The 12625-nt window shown below is 37.6% G+C and overlaps 2 protein-coding genes across 2 annotated transcripts in view; one reads left to right on the top strand and one right to left on the bottom strand.

Annotated features, from left to right (window-relative positions):
• The window catches only part of LOC118343451 (sodium/potassium/calcium exchanger 1-like), a gene marked incomplete at its 5' end in the record, with an annotated part of 12555 nt that extends 8395 nt beyond the window's left edge, over positions 1 to 4160 (top strand). The window contains 3 exon segments of the mRNA XM_035682262.1: positions 141 to 230; positions 1505 to 1671; positions 2140 to 4160. Of these exon segments, the coding sequence (XP_035538155.1) occupies positions 141 to 230; positions 1505 to 1671; positions 2140 to 2389 (507 nt within the window).
• A 3146-nt stretch (positions 4161 to 7306) lies between these two features.
• Positions 7307 to 12625, bottom strand: part of LOC118343385 (C-myc promoter-binding protein-like) — a gene marked incomplete in the record, with an annotated part of 59871 nt that continues 54552 nt past the window's right edge. The window contains 4 exon segments of the mRNA XM_035682182.1: positions 7307 to 8252; positions 8855 to 8919; positions 9738 to 9900; positions 12043 to 12160. Coding sequence (XP_035538075.1) covers positions 8116 to 8252; positions 8855 to 8919; positions 9738 to 9900; positions 12043 to 12160 — 483 coding nt within the window.

Genomic DNA, 12625 nt, shown 5'->3' with positions numbered 1-12625 from the left:
GTGAAGATCTATCAATCAAAGATCTATAAGAAAGATTCAGATTCACCTGGATTCAAATTCCAGATGTTTACAAGTCGTCATAATGTTCTGCAGCAGTTTCTCTGAACACCAGATCTGAAATGTGTTTTTGTATTTTTCAGGCTTCCAGGAAGTATTTTGTCATAACGTTTATCGGCTCCATCCTGTGGATCGGAGTCTTCTCCTACATGATGGTGTGGTGGGCTCATCAGGTTGGTTCGAAGTTTACATCCACTGGGACACTAGTGTATGAAAATGATAGGTTCATATCTAATAGTTTAAAGGTCCAGTGTAACATTTTTGAAGGAATCTAATTGGCAAAAATGGAATTCCAGGTCTTCAAAAAGATGCCACTAAATCCTACACGCTGGTGTTTTAAACAATTACTCACTTACGTAGACAGTAACTTGTAGACAGTTCTGAACTAGGAAAACATTCTCTCTCAGTAGATATGTGTTGTGAAAGGTGATGTTAAGTAATTGAAGCACTACAACAGTGTTTGTATTGTTGTAGGTGTGTTTTACCAATCACATCACATACAAGTTGGACCAAGATTTTGCAGGTTTTTTGGGGATTGTTGAGGCCTAAAAAATGCAGCAGGCTTTTCGAAGATTGCGACAGATATTTGTTGAAACGGTATTTAGGTAGTTTTGGTGAATATTGTAAAATTATATTTGTTAAAAAATTATTTCCTTGTTTAGTTAGATGTTAATTTTGTATATTAATTATTATTTATTATTATTAATTATTATTGATTATATTCTATGTGATTATTATTTTTCTTTAAAAATAGGAGGCAACTTGTTCCAGTTGAAATAAAATTACTAGTAGTTGTCCCATTTTGCCAGTTGGGGCCAACAGTTGTGATCAGATGAAATTGCAAGGTTGTGCAGATTTCACAAGTATCGGTTGAATTTACGTTAATTATTGTGATTGCAACTCCAGCACTTAAAGGAAAAGTTCAACATTTTGGGATATTGACTTATTTGCTTTCTTGCCAAATGTGAGATAACAAGATCGATACCACTCATGTATGAGCGGTAAATATGAAGCTGCAGCTGCTTAGCTTAGCATAAGGTATGGTTACAGGGGGAAACCGCTAGTCTGGTTTTGTCAAAGAGTAACATAGTCTGCCTACCAGCACCTCTAAATGTCATGGATTAAGTTATATCTTGCAATGTACATGTTTAAATGTAAACATGTAACAACATGTAACAATCCATTGTAGTTTATGGAGGACTTTCTGGAGTCTCTGATAGTTGTCTGGCAAACACACAGTAACAACAAGACGATCTATGGACTATCTGATTTTATTTCATGTATGAATATTCAAAATAAATACCAATAAGCCCCTGGATTCTTTTTTGTACAAAGAAAATAGAGACACATGTACATACCTATGTACAGGCTAATAGTTTACATACTATGTTGTAGTGGTAACACACATTGTGTAAGAAAACTGTTTTCTTTCTTTTCTTGTGTACAGGTGGGTGAGACTGTGGGCATCTCAGAGGAAATCATGGGCCTGACCATCCTGGCTGCCGGGACATCCATCCCTGACCTGATCACCAGTGTGATTGTGGCCCGGAAAGGTCTGGGGGACATGGCTGTGTCCAGCTCAGTAGGCAGTAACATCTTCGACATCACCATCGGGTGAGTGACCGCAATAATCTTTCTGTAACTTAAAGATAATTTTACATTTTTTGGTCATTTCTTAGTTGAAGAAAACATTACTGAACCACATTATTTGTACTTTCAGCCAAATATGGCATTAAGAGGCGAAGCACCGACATTTGGTTTAACTACCAGATACAGCTGAGTATCATCTGCATAGAAAACAAAATATATTTTTACGTTATTCTGTAACTATGCCTAAGCATGTACAAAGTAAAAAGGTATTGGACTTAAAATCAAACCCTGAGGAACGTCCACTGCTGTCTAAATGGCAGTTATCCATATTCTGCAGTGTTGATAAACTATTAAACCAAAAACCATGAAACAATCCAAACCTTGATACGATCTGAACCTTGAGTTTTGTGATCTTTTGTACCCCTAATATTCCCATTCCTAAAATGTGAGAAACTATGTAAACCTGACAGAAACTGTCCTCTTTGGTTTTAGTCTCCCAGTCCCGTGGCTCATTTACACTCTCTTACACAACGGCGAGCCGGTAGCCGTCAGCTCCAACGGCCTGTTCTGCGCCATCGTGCTGCTCTTCCTCATGCTGCTCTTCGTTATCATCTCCATTGCCGCCTGTCGCTGGAAGATGAGCCGAATGTTGGGCCTCACCATGTTCGCACTGTACTTTGTGTTCCTCGTCCTCAGCGTCATGCTGGAGGATCGCATCCTCACCTGTCCTGTTTCCATCTGAGCTGTACGGGCCCGAGGCAGAGAGCGAACACCACTGCTGCACATACTGTACGTAGGATATGTTAGTAGAGGAACCAAGCCTAATGTCAAAAGGCTGACCTGACACACAGTAGACACAGGGTAGAAACACAAAACTAAACAAGCAGTGATGTTAAAGGAAAAATCCACCCTCAAGAGTCTGAACATTTTCCAGCAGCTACTTTGTGAAAACTGTGCTGTAACTGAATTTAATCTGTGTCCAAAATCACTCCACATTTATTACGTAGTGCACTGTACTTACCTTCCGCCATTTTGTATGTTTCAATTGCAGTGTTGGGCAGTATATTAGTTACCCCCCCAAAAAAAGTTAGTTACCACTGACCATCCATACAGCATGATGTTCATTTAGTAAATAAAGGTGTAATTTAGAGTAAAATAGACAATAAAGCAGGGTATGCTTTAGCCGGGGCTATATTATTTATTTTATAATTTAAAGTTATGCATAAGTGAAGACAGATGTCTGTTTTCAGTAACCAGGCTTCATTCAGCCCGCCTCAGCTCCACCCTCTGCTTATTTGTTAATTTTTACTTATTTAATGGGAGCCGGCAGAGTCAGGACTGCCAAGATGGCGACGACCAGAGCCGACAAAGAGCTTCTCAACGACTGACGTCACAGAGACTACGTCCATTGTTAATGATAATGTGAGCTGTGACTGCTTAATTATCTACAGCAAAAACAGTTGTGTCAGAAATGCAACAAACACTACATCACCACCAGGTCTGCAACTTACTGTCTAATTTCCTCAATTAATCGATTATTTGTTTGTCCAGAAAATGGTGAAAATGTTGATCACTGTCGCCCAATGTGATGTCTTCAAATGTCTTATTTTGTCTTCAACCAAAAGATATTTAGTTTGCTGTCATAGAGGAAAAAAGAAAACAAAACATATTCACATTTTAATGCTGAAATCAGAGAATTTGGAAATTTTCTTTTAAAAAAAGTGATTAATTGATTATCAAAGTAGTTAGTGATTGATTTAATAGTTAACAACTAATCAGAATCTGCTTTAAGCAGGTTTATACATACAAGGAATTTGCCTTGGTAAGTTGGTGCAGAACAACAGTTAAACATAGAAACATACAAATAGAGACAATATATACAAATGGAAAAGAGACAATATGTGCAATATGGCCGAATGCTTAAATAAATGAGTGAAGAGCTGTACAGGAATCTGCAATTTAGCAGTGTGACGTATGTTTGTGATTTACAAAGATAGATTAATCCACGAATCGGCTAATTGTTGCAGCTCTAATCACCACTAGCTGTTTTAGTTGAGCATGTAAGTGTTTTGGGGTGGAGTTTTCCTTTTTAACACTGTGAGCGTAATGCTTCTGAAACCTGAGGTGACTTTAATAGGTAAATTAATGAAATACTTTATGTCCATTACAGCAGTGGAGGTTCAGATTTCACTGTGCAGCAAAACCACTGGATGCAACTTCAGTTTTATATGTCCACTATTTTCTCAACTGTATTCCTAAAACACTGTTCTGTATTCAACCAAACTAGTGTTTGTTCAGTGTAGAAAATAATGTTCTTTTTTTTTGTGTACAAAATATTTCATTTTGTCAACATAACTGTGGTGGAGGGAAACAGTGGTTGTTTGTGTGTCAGGTAAATGTGTATCAGTGTTATTAGCTGTGAGAAATAAACCTGAGAGGTGTCCCGTTGTCAGATGTCACCGTCTTGTTAAATGCTCTTGTTGGATTGAAGTGGATGCAAACATGTATTATTGATAGGAAAACTATCAATATTTCAAATTAAAATTCCATGCTGCAATAAATTATTTTTTTAACAGTGAACTGGAGCTCTGTGTGCCGTGTTATTAGGAAGAGAGACTTTGGTGCTCACATCAGAAAACAGGTTTCTTTAAAAAGGCTTTATTGGTCCATTAAATAGTCATATTATTATCGAGTCTATTTGAGCGACCTACTGACATGTTCTTCACAAGTAGTGTGACACTGGCTAATCTACAGATGCATAACTTGGCCTCCTCCATTTAAAACCATCTAAAAATACTGAATGTGTTTCTTTCTGCAAAACATTTGCTAAGTTGATACTTTAAAAAAATATTTAAAATCTTGCAGTGTTTACAACCATGTTTTCTCTCTTGCATTCTTTTTTCACGGTATTTTTTTGGGGCTTTTATTGCCTTTATGACAGTGAAAGCTGAAGATGGACAGGAAAGGGGGGCAGAGAGAGGGGTTGACACGCAGCAAAGGGCCGGATTAGAACCCTGGGCTGCTGCAGCAAGGACTCAGCCTCGGTACATGGGTCGCCAGCTCTACCCACTGAGCTCACCGGGCGCCCTTTTCACTGCTTTTTGTGGGTGTGTTGGTACATTTCCTGGAATGTTAGTGCTACAATTAATTATCGTTAATAAGAAAGTAGCTACAAAAATGCCTCTTGCATGTTCACAGTACTAATTTAAAATTCAACAATCCATATATAATATGCTACGTCGAAATTTGTTTGTATTTTCAGCATAGACAAGGCTAGCACGTAGCAAACATCCATCCATCCATCCATCCATCCATCGTTGGATTTAGGTATGAGGAGTTAAGACTGGTTAGGGTCAAGCATTCGCCATCCTGGGAGAAAAAAAATCACATACAGGAAAGGAGGAAGTCGACAGAAGTTCTGTTCTGACGAAGACTTGCTCAACTGTTATTAAAGCACAGAGCAACAGAGACGTAGCCAAGAACCATAACTCTAGTCTGGCTATTAAACCCAACTGCATTGGTTAGTACTCTTATAAAGAGAATAAAAACGCCAGCAACGAGAGTGTAAGTGATTTTTATTTACAGTTAAACAGTCCTGTAGATCTGGTCACTGTACAGAACCTTCACGTGTGAATAAACTGTTATAAAATGTCATTTCTACAAAGGGCGAGTTAAAATGTACATGGCCCCCAGATTCTGCAAAATCATTCATTTGTACAACTTTTTAACAGAAATCCACAGATGAATGGCAGCTTCTTCCAGCCGCTGACGTCATAGTCGATGCGTCCTCTTCCACGCCGGCTCGAGTATTATTTTTTTTAGGAGCAAAGTGCAACTTAATGACCACGACTCGCACCCATGGTTGCTGTTCATGAGACCGTCATGAGTTTAGGGTCCTCCTTCAACCATCGTGTCAGCCATCATTTTTGATTTAACACACACACACACGAAAACAATGAGTAATTACAGTTCTCATCCAGTTGTATCCAGAATCTATTTGGTCAGAATCTCATACGGTCGTCAAAACTTCAAATAACCCGCGACAAATATGTGCAAAAAAAAATGCAGAAGTAGACAGATTTTGTATGTGTAAATATCAACAACAAAAAAAAAAAATTCATATTTTTCAAAAAACTTGTTGAAAAGTGCTGAAAATACACAATCCTCCGTCTGTTACTGCATCATTAGTATTTCCTGTGGGCACTGAAATCCCTTTTTGGTTTTAATTTAAATGGCAGAGATAAAACCGGTATATGACTTTCATACACCGGATGTTACCTCGGAGGAGATTTAAAGCATTTTCTCTTCCTCTGCTGCCCTCTGGGCTTTTTACAGAACATCCAAATGTGTATCCACAGATATCTGATAAAAACAACACAATAACAATCATAAAGTCTCAGAAATGCCCCTCAGAGAAATTATAGAAGCCACCTAAAAATAATTAAGAGTTTGTACCCTTCATTTGATCTGAGATTGAAGTCGTTCATTACAGTCACAGAGGCAGATTTAACTCTTTGTACCACAGATGTTAAAACAAAAGCATAAACAGACATTTACATGTTTATCTGAATAATTAGTGACAGCCTAGGTAAAGCTTTGTTTTCTGAGAACATTTTCCTGCACAGTTTTCCTCTGTGATGGATGATTATTACCAATAAATCATGTTTTACCTCCAAATAAAGGTTTTATTTTAGATAATCTGGATAAACACATTCATCTTCTGACCCGTCTGACTTCATCGTAGCGGTGTCAGCTATTTCTTTTTGGTGAGTACAATGATATACTGACAGAAATGATGGCAAAAACATATTCATACATATACATGCATACATATTCCTTTATGAAATGCAAGCAGTTTTTGTGAATTAAACCAACATGGCTGCCAAAACATGTTAAATTACCTGACAGTATTTATCAGAAAAGTGCTGGAATCTCATTTGTATTTATTTTAGAACAGCTTTTGTATATTTAGGACAAACCGTTCGTACTGTATTGAGTTTTCTCCCGACCTTAAGTTCATCTTTCAACTCATAAAACCAAAGAAATTCACGTAAACTACATCTTTATAATCACAAGTGTGTGTGTTTGTCAGCCGGCTTCCCTTCATCCCAGCAGTCGACCACCAAAAGTAACACTGACGTTTGCTTCATTAATGAACTGGTGCAGAAAACATATGATAGCAAATAAATGTTTGGTAAACTAACTTAAAATGAAATGTAAAGCGCTATTGTAACTGGTTGTGGCAGCACAGCGGACACTTATGTTCAGATAGTGGACTAACATTAAAGGCAGCTTAAACAGTGGTTTTTAAACATTTAAATTAGGGCTGATTATTTTCCTTATTGATTAATAAAAAGGTCCGTGGGTAACATTTAGAGGATCTGATTGTCAGAATTGGCAATATAATATTCATAGGTGTGTTTTTATTAGTGTATAATCACCTGAATGAGAATTGTTGTGTTTTTGTTACCTTAGAATGAGACGTTTATTTCTACATCATGTTTTTACAGTAGCCCCGAAGGGACAAACTGTGCATGTTTTCTCCTACACATTTCACAGCATATTTCATTCCCAGGTGGTCAAACACAGACACGAGGGGTGTTCAGTTAGCTGCAATCTGCAACTTCGCCACTAGATGCCACTAAATCTTTCACACTGGTCCTTTTTAAATGTTTTATCTGTGAAATGTTAATGAGAAAATCTACTTGTTTTGTCAGAAATCTGTAAATAATCAATTATTCAATCATACTGACAAAAAACAGCAAATCCTCACATTTAAGAAGCTAAAGCCAGTTGAATAACGAGTATCGACTAATCCTTGCAGCTCTAATTTAAATATCGTTTTTTGTGATGCCCCAACTCATACAGCACAGAAACACTTAGTCATCACTTACAACAGACACTAAATCCGTACTGCAACATCTCTTCCAGTCTGCTGGAAACGAGCAGCGAGCGTTCAGGACTTCTGGTTCTGGTTTAAACCGCGAGACAACAGCGACCACGGGACAAGACACTACAATAAATAAAGCTTACTTTGTATAAATAGAGTTCAAGTTAAAATATTGCTAGTATTAGTCTTCATATGCTGTATGACTATACAAAATAAATGTTGCATTTTAAAAAAAATCCTCTAATTGCGGTGTATTTACAGAATATTTGTATAATTGTTCACAGGGTTTCCAGAGACACCAGGTGAGCGTCACTCAACAACACTGGATGAAGTTGTGTTTATGAGTGATGTGAGTGTGATTCCATCTTCACTTAGCTGAGATAAAGTCTGTAAAACTTTGTTGTTGTTATGGGCTACAATATCGCTGACCACCGTCAACTGTACCTTTTTTTTTTTTTCTCTCCTCCAAATGTTACCGTAGTGCACATTCACAGTCTTCCAACAGGTTTCCTGAGCTTGTCTTAAAGCAATATGACGTGTGTGGTGACAGTTACTCCAGGTATGTGAAGGTGAGCGTTTCACAGGTAAGGCTCTCCAAACGTCCTGCGGCACTCCATCACCCCCGTGCTTGGAGGACGGTCACAGTTATGGGTCAGCTTCACCAGGCTCGGCACGAGGCGGTCGTACGCCAGCTTGTACTCGCGATCAAAGGCGTCTGAGGGAAGAAGAGAGGTCTTTTTCTCAGTTTTTACAGTTTCTAATCAATGTTTTTCTATCGTCAATAGACCAAATGACTAATTCTGCAATTTCCCCTCAGCTCTCTAGCATTTTAGTGTCTTTTCGCTCATTGTATTGGTCTTTCCTTTTGCAACAGGCAGCTGTTTCTGCCCAAAAGCTCCAAAAAAGTCCACAGTACATTTTCTTCTCAGCAACCAAACAACGACGTTAGTGGCTAGCTGGTGAACATAGTGGAGCATTTAGGAGCTAAAGAGGCAAATATTTCCCTTCAGAAGTTCAAAAACAGCTAAAAGTAGCGTGAATATTGGACTTGCATTCACACAAATGCTTCATAACCGCTGGATGGGTAAATAAACTGTATGTCAACGTGTTTACTTCTTATATGCTTACAAAAATCAGTGAATGCAGGTTTTAAATGAAATTCTTAAATTATTAGCAACTTATAGAATATTTCCATTTTTATCTCAGAAGTCAACAAAAATGAAACCCTTGAGCTGATGTAAAATTATAAAAACATATATACCATGTGATCAATAAAATAATTAATATGAATTAATTTTAACAATAAGTGTGACTCACCAATATCAATGTTATCTTTTCCCAGAGCCACGAGGGAGAGGAAGAGGATGTCCCTGTACAAACTCCTGAGGAGCAAGAGAGAGTGGAGGTCAAAACTAATTCAAACATTTTCATCATCATCTTTCCTCTCTGAACAGAAATTAAATTTATGTTTTTACTCAATACAACAAAATAACAACATATGTTAAATCTATTATTATTATTATTACATTTATATTTATTTATTTATACTCATGCAGAATGGCTCATTTCAGAATAATGTATATTATTGGATGATAATCACTGATAGATTAATGTATGTATCATTTTAATTACTTTATATACTGTTCTGTAGCTGAATCTATAATCATTTGTTATGTTTGTAAGAATCTGTAGGGTATCTAGTAACTAAATATATCAAAAGAGTGTAGTGGGGTAAAAAGTAAAGTAAAGGTACTTCAAATTTTTTGAATAATGACGCAACAGAGCAGATCACAGGAAGTCAGACACATAAACATAGAAAATCTGGTCAATTTTCAAAATAAAATACCGTATGCAGACTCCAGATCAAATTTCACATTAGATCAACATTATGACACCAAGGCCAAAAGTAATCAGTCAGAGGCAGGTTATTTGAAGCGGAGAAACACATATTTTTTATCCTTTTTAAGGATCTACGAGTTAACAACGCCGGGATGTCAACATGCTCTGAAGGCGCTCTGCTTCTGAAGCGCTCTCGGTGAGGTTTAAAGCAGCAGATAAAGCTCTGCCCGGTGGGTTTTGGGGTTAAGTAAACACACACTGACTGATGTGAGCCGACACACGTGGAAGAACCTCTACATAACGGCGACCACTCTGCAGCTGAATAAAGGAAATAATCCTGATACGACATGTCAGTGCTGACCTTTGCCTTTTGACCCCGAGCGTCTGGCCCAGCAGCTGCAGCAGCTGAGCCATCGGCCGGCTGACGTCGTTCCTCTGGATGCTCTTCACCACGCTCTGCAGTAACTCCTCGCTGAACGGCTTCTCCTCCTCCGAGACCGGTCGGGACAGAGGGTAACCGACGTCTACCAAAATACACACACACACACACACAGTTCAGCTCTGGAGTCGTTATATTAGTGCTTAAGACATAAAACAGTAATAGAAAATGAGGATGGTTTAATCATCAAACAGGTTTCCACTCAGATGAAAAGTACTTGGGGGGGCTGGGTATCTGTACTGGGGAATAAAGAACCAGTACTGGTAAAATACACTAATTAGAAGTAGAGTGTGAGGTATAAATAATACTGTTTCCCACTTTATACAGGTTTTAACATTAACTTATGGATAGTTTTATTATTTTATGATAACAATTTTATAAAATGAAATAAAATAAGATTTTAGTTTTATTAAAGTAAAGAATAAATATAAAAAATAAACTAAAACAATAATTATCTGACTATTTAATAATTAGATTTCACAAAATCCACCTAAAATATACCAATACGTTAGTTATAAGATATTTCCCACTCATTTTAATGCATACACTGAAACACATTTTCACATATGCAGAAATAAATAAAACAAACATACATTATATCAACAAATGTTTTTGATACAGATGTTCCTTAAGAAATCTACACATCAAAACATTTCTTGAGTTTAATGGTGCAACCTGATTTAGTAAATAGCAATTGTTAGTATGAATTAATAAGAACTTTACACATAAACTTAGTGGATCTATGAGCCTTAGTAGGTTAATGAGATATTGTGAGTTGTATTCTTATTAATATTAATAGTTCCACATTGTATTTCTATTTGTATCCCTGGTGACTGAAAGATGATGGATAGTTAAGGAGCACCAGCAGGATGTGGCTGCTATTCAGTACCCAGCCCTTTAAGTACGACAACAATGTCCATCTTATAAAGTTGCTGAATTAAAAAAAAACAAAAGAAACAGTCAGCGAGCGGAGAAACACATTCAAATACAGAGCGGGGCTGTATTTGAGACAAACACGTTCCATGTTAACAGTGTGAAAACCGCACAGAGACACTGAAACCATGAAGAGTTTTCAGACTTTCCACAGACGACACTGCAATGCATCAAGCAAAGTAAAACACAAAAGAGGGGGACAGCGGGCCTCAGACAGTCACGGGACACAAACAACACGACTCATCTGTGGGAGTCTGCAGCAGAGACGAACACTCACTCTCTAACAACAGAGTACAATTAAGCCCTGGAAGACAGAGAGCAGACAGAGCCTGTTAGCACAAGGATTAGATGGCTGGCTCCGCGCCTCCTTCAGACATCATTCAAAGAGCTTGAACAGTGGAGAACAATGTTACATGTATTTGTTTTTGAGGAATGTTTCAGTCTCCTCATCCATCAGATCTCGCTCCACGCATATCTGATGTTTTTATCATTTCCTGCTACGGATGAGTCGAACCTGTCACCACATGGCGGTGGCGATAATGCAGGCTTGAGGCTTCAAAGCGTTACTCCACGCACCAATGGGTAACAAAAGGTTTACACTTGATGTAAACACTCATACTTTCTTATCTAACAGTGGTTTTTAATTATTGTAATGGTGGAGTTCCTGCGTATTTGTCTTCATTAGTCAAGTTTAAATTCAAATTTTGTGCAAATTTTAAACAAATTTCCAAATATCTGCAGAAACAAAATGACAATTATTGCTTGTTTCCGTCCACTACTGTTATTTTAATATTAGGAGTTGTGCACATCAGGATAAACAGCAGGTAGCGCTGATCCTCCAGTCGCGTGTGATTACTCTAGAACAGAACTTGCCTCACGTACGTCATGATTTATCCACTAAGCCTGTTTCATAACCTGTTCATAGAGAGGGTTTTGTCACATCATCCCCTGACCTCTCTAAAACAACACACACACATATATGTATACAACCAATGTTATAATTACTCATACACAACATACATAATGTTGCAGTCACATAGTGACACATAAACTAATATAAAATTAAGTGAAAGAATATGAGTCTATTCTCAATCACTCACAATAAAGAAGGACAACAAAACCACACATTTGTCATTATTTTCTCATTATTACTCCTGCTGTATCCACACATTCACTGCCTGATGGTCTTTATACTGGTCTTTATACTGGTCTTTATACTGGTCTTTATACTGGTCTTTATACTGGTCTTTATACTGGTCTTTATGCAGACACAGAGAGAGTGAGGTTGACTCACTGTATGTGTTCCAGAGGATGTAGAGAGGTTGGATGGGGTCCTGGTGCAGCTTGAGGTTGTCCCACAGGATCTGGATCAGCACGTGCTTACTGTCCTCCGACATCCAGTGACGAGGGACCTGAGGGGCAAGGTGAAGAGAGAGACAGTCCAACAGTCGTTACAAAAACGGATGAAATTTGATTTAAACAATAACACAAATACAGGTAAAAATCTGATTTGATTTGCACTACAAGACTGTATTTTAACAGTTATTTGACATAATCAGCAGCTCATTTGTTCCACTTTCTTTCCACAATGTGTTGTAAACTGCAGATTAAGTTGCTTTTTGCACAGGGACACAAAAAACTATCTGGAAATCTGGAAAACAATTACAGGTAAATGCACATACAGTATAGGTTTGGTGAGTTTGGTTTCCAGTTAGAAATGTATACGAACTACAAGAGAAGAATATTTCTTTATAGCTATCTTTAGCTGCAGGTAGCTAACAAAACTTTCTTACTTTGTTTAGAAAACTGCTATGGAAACCCTTATTATAATTATCATTATGTGTTGTATGTTTTAGTGTATATGTGTGTGTGTGTGT

The sequence above is a fragment of the Morone saxatilis genome, unplaced genomic scaffold (assembly GCF_004916995.1).
Source record: "Morone saxatilis isolate NCDOM2014 unplaced genomic scaffold, NCSU_SB_2.0 Contig11, whole genome shotgun sequence".
In the NCBI taxonomy this organism is placed as follows: domain Eukaryota; kingdom Metazoa; phylum Chordata; class Actinopteri; family Moronidae; genus Morone; species Morone saxatilis.
The sequence above is the reverse complement of the archived record's forward strand: the minus strand, read 5'-3'. Positions and strand labels throughout refer to the sequence as shown.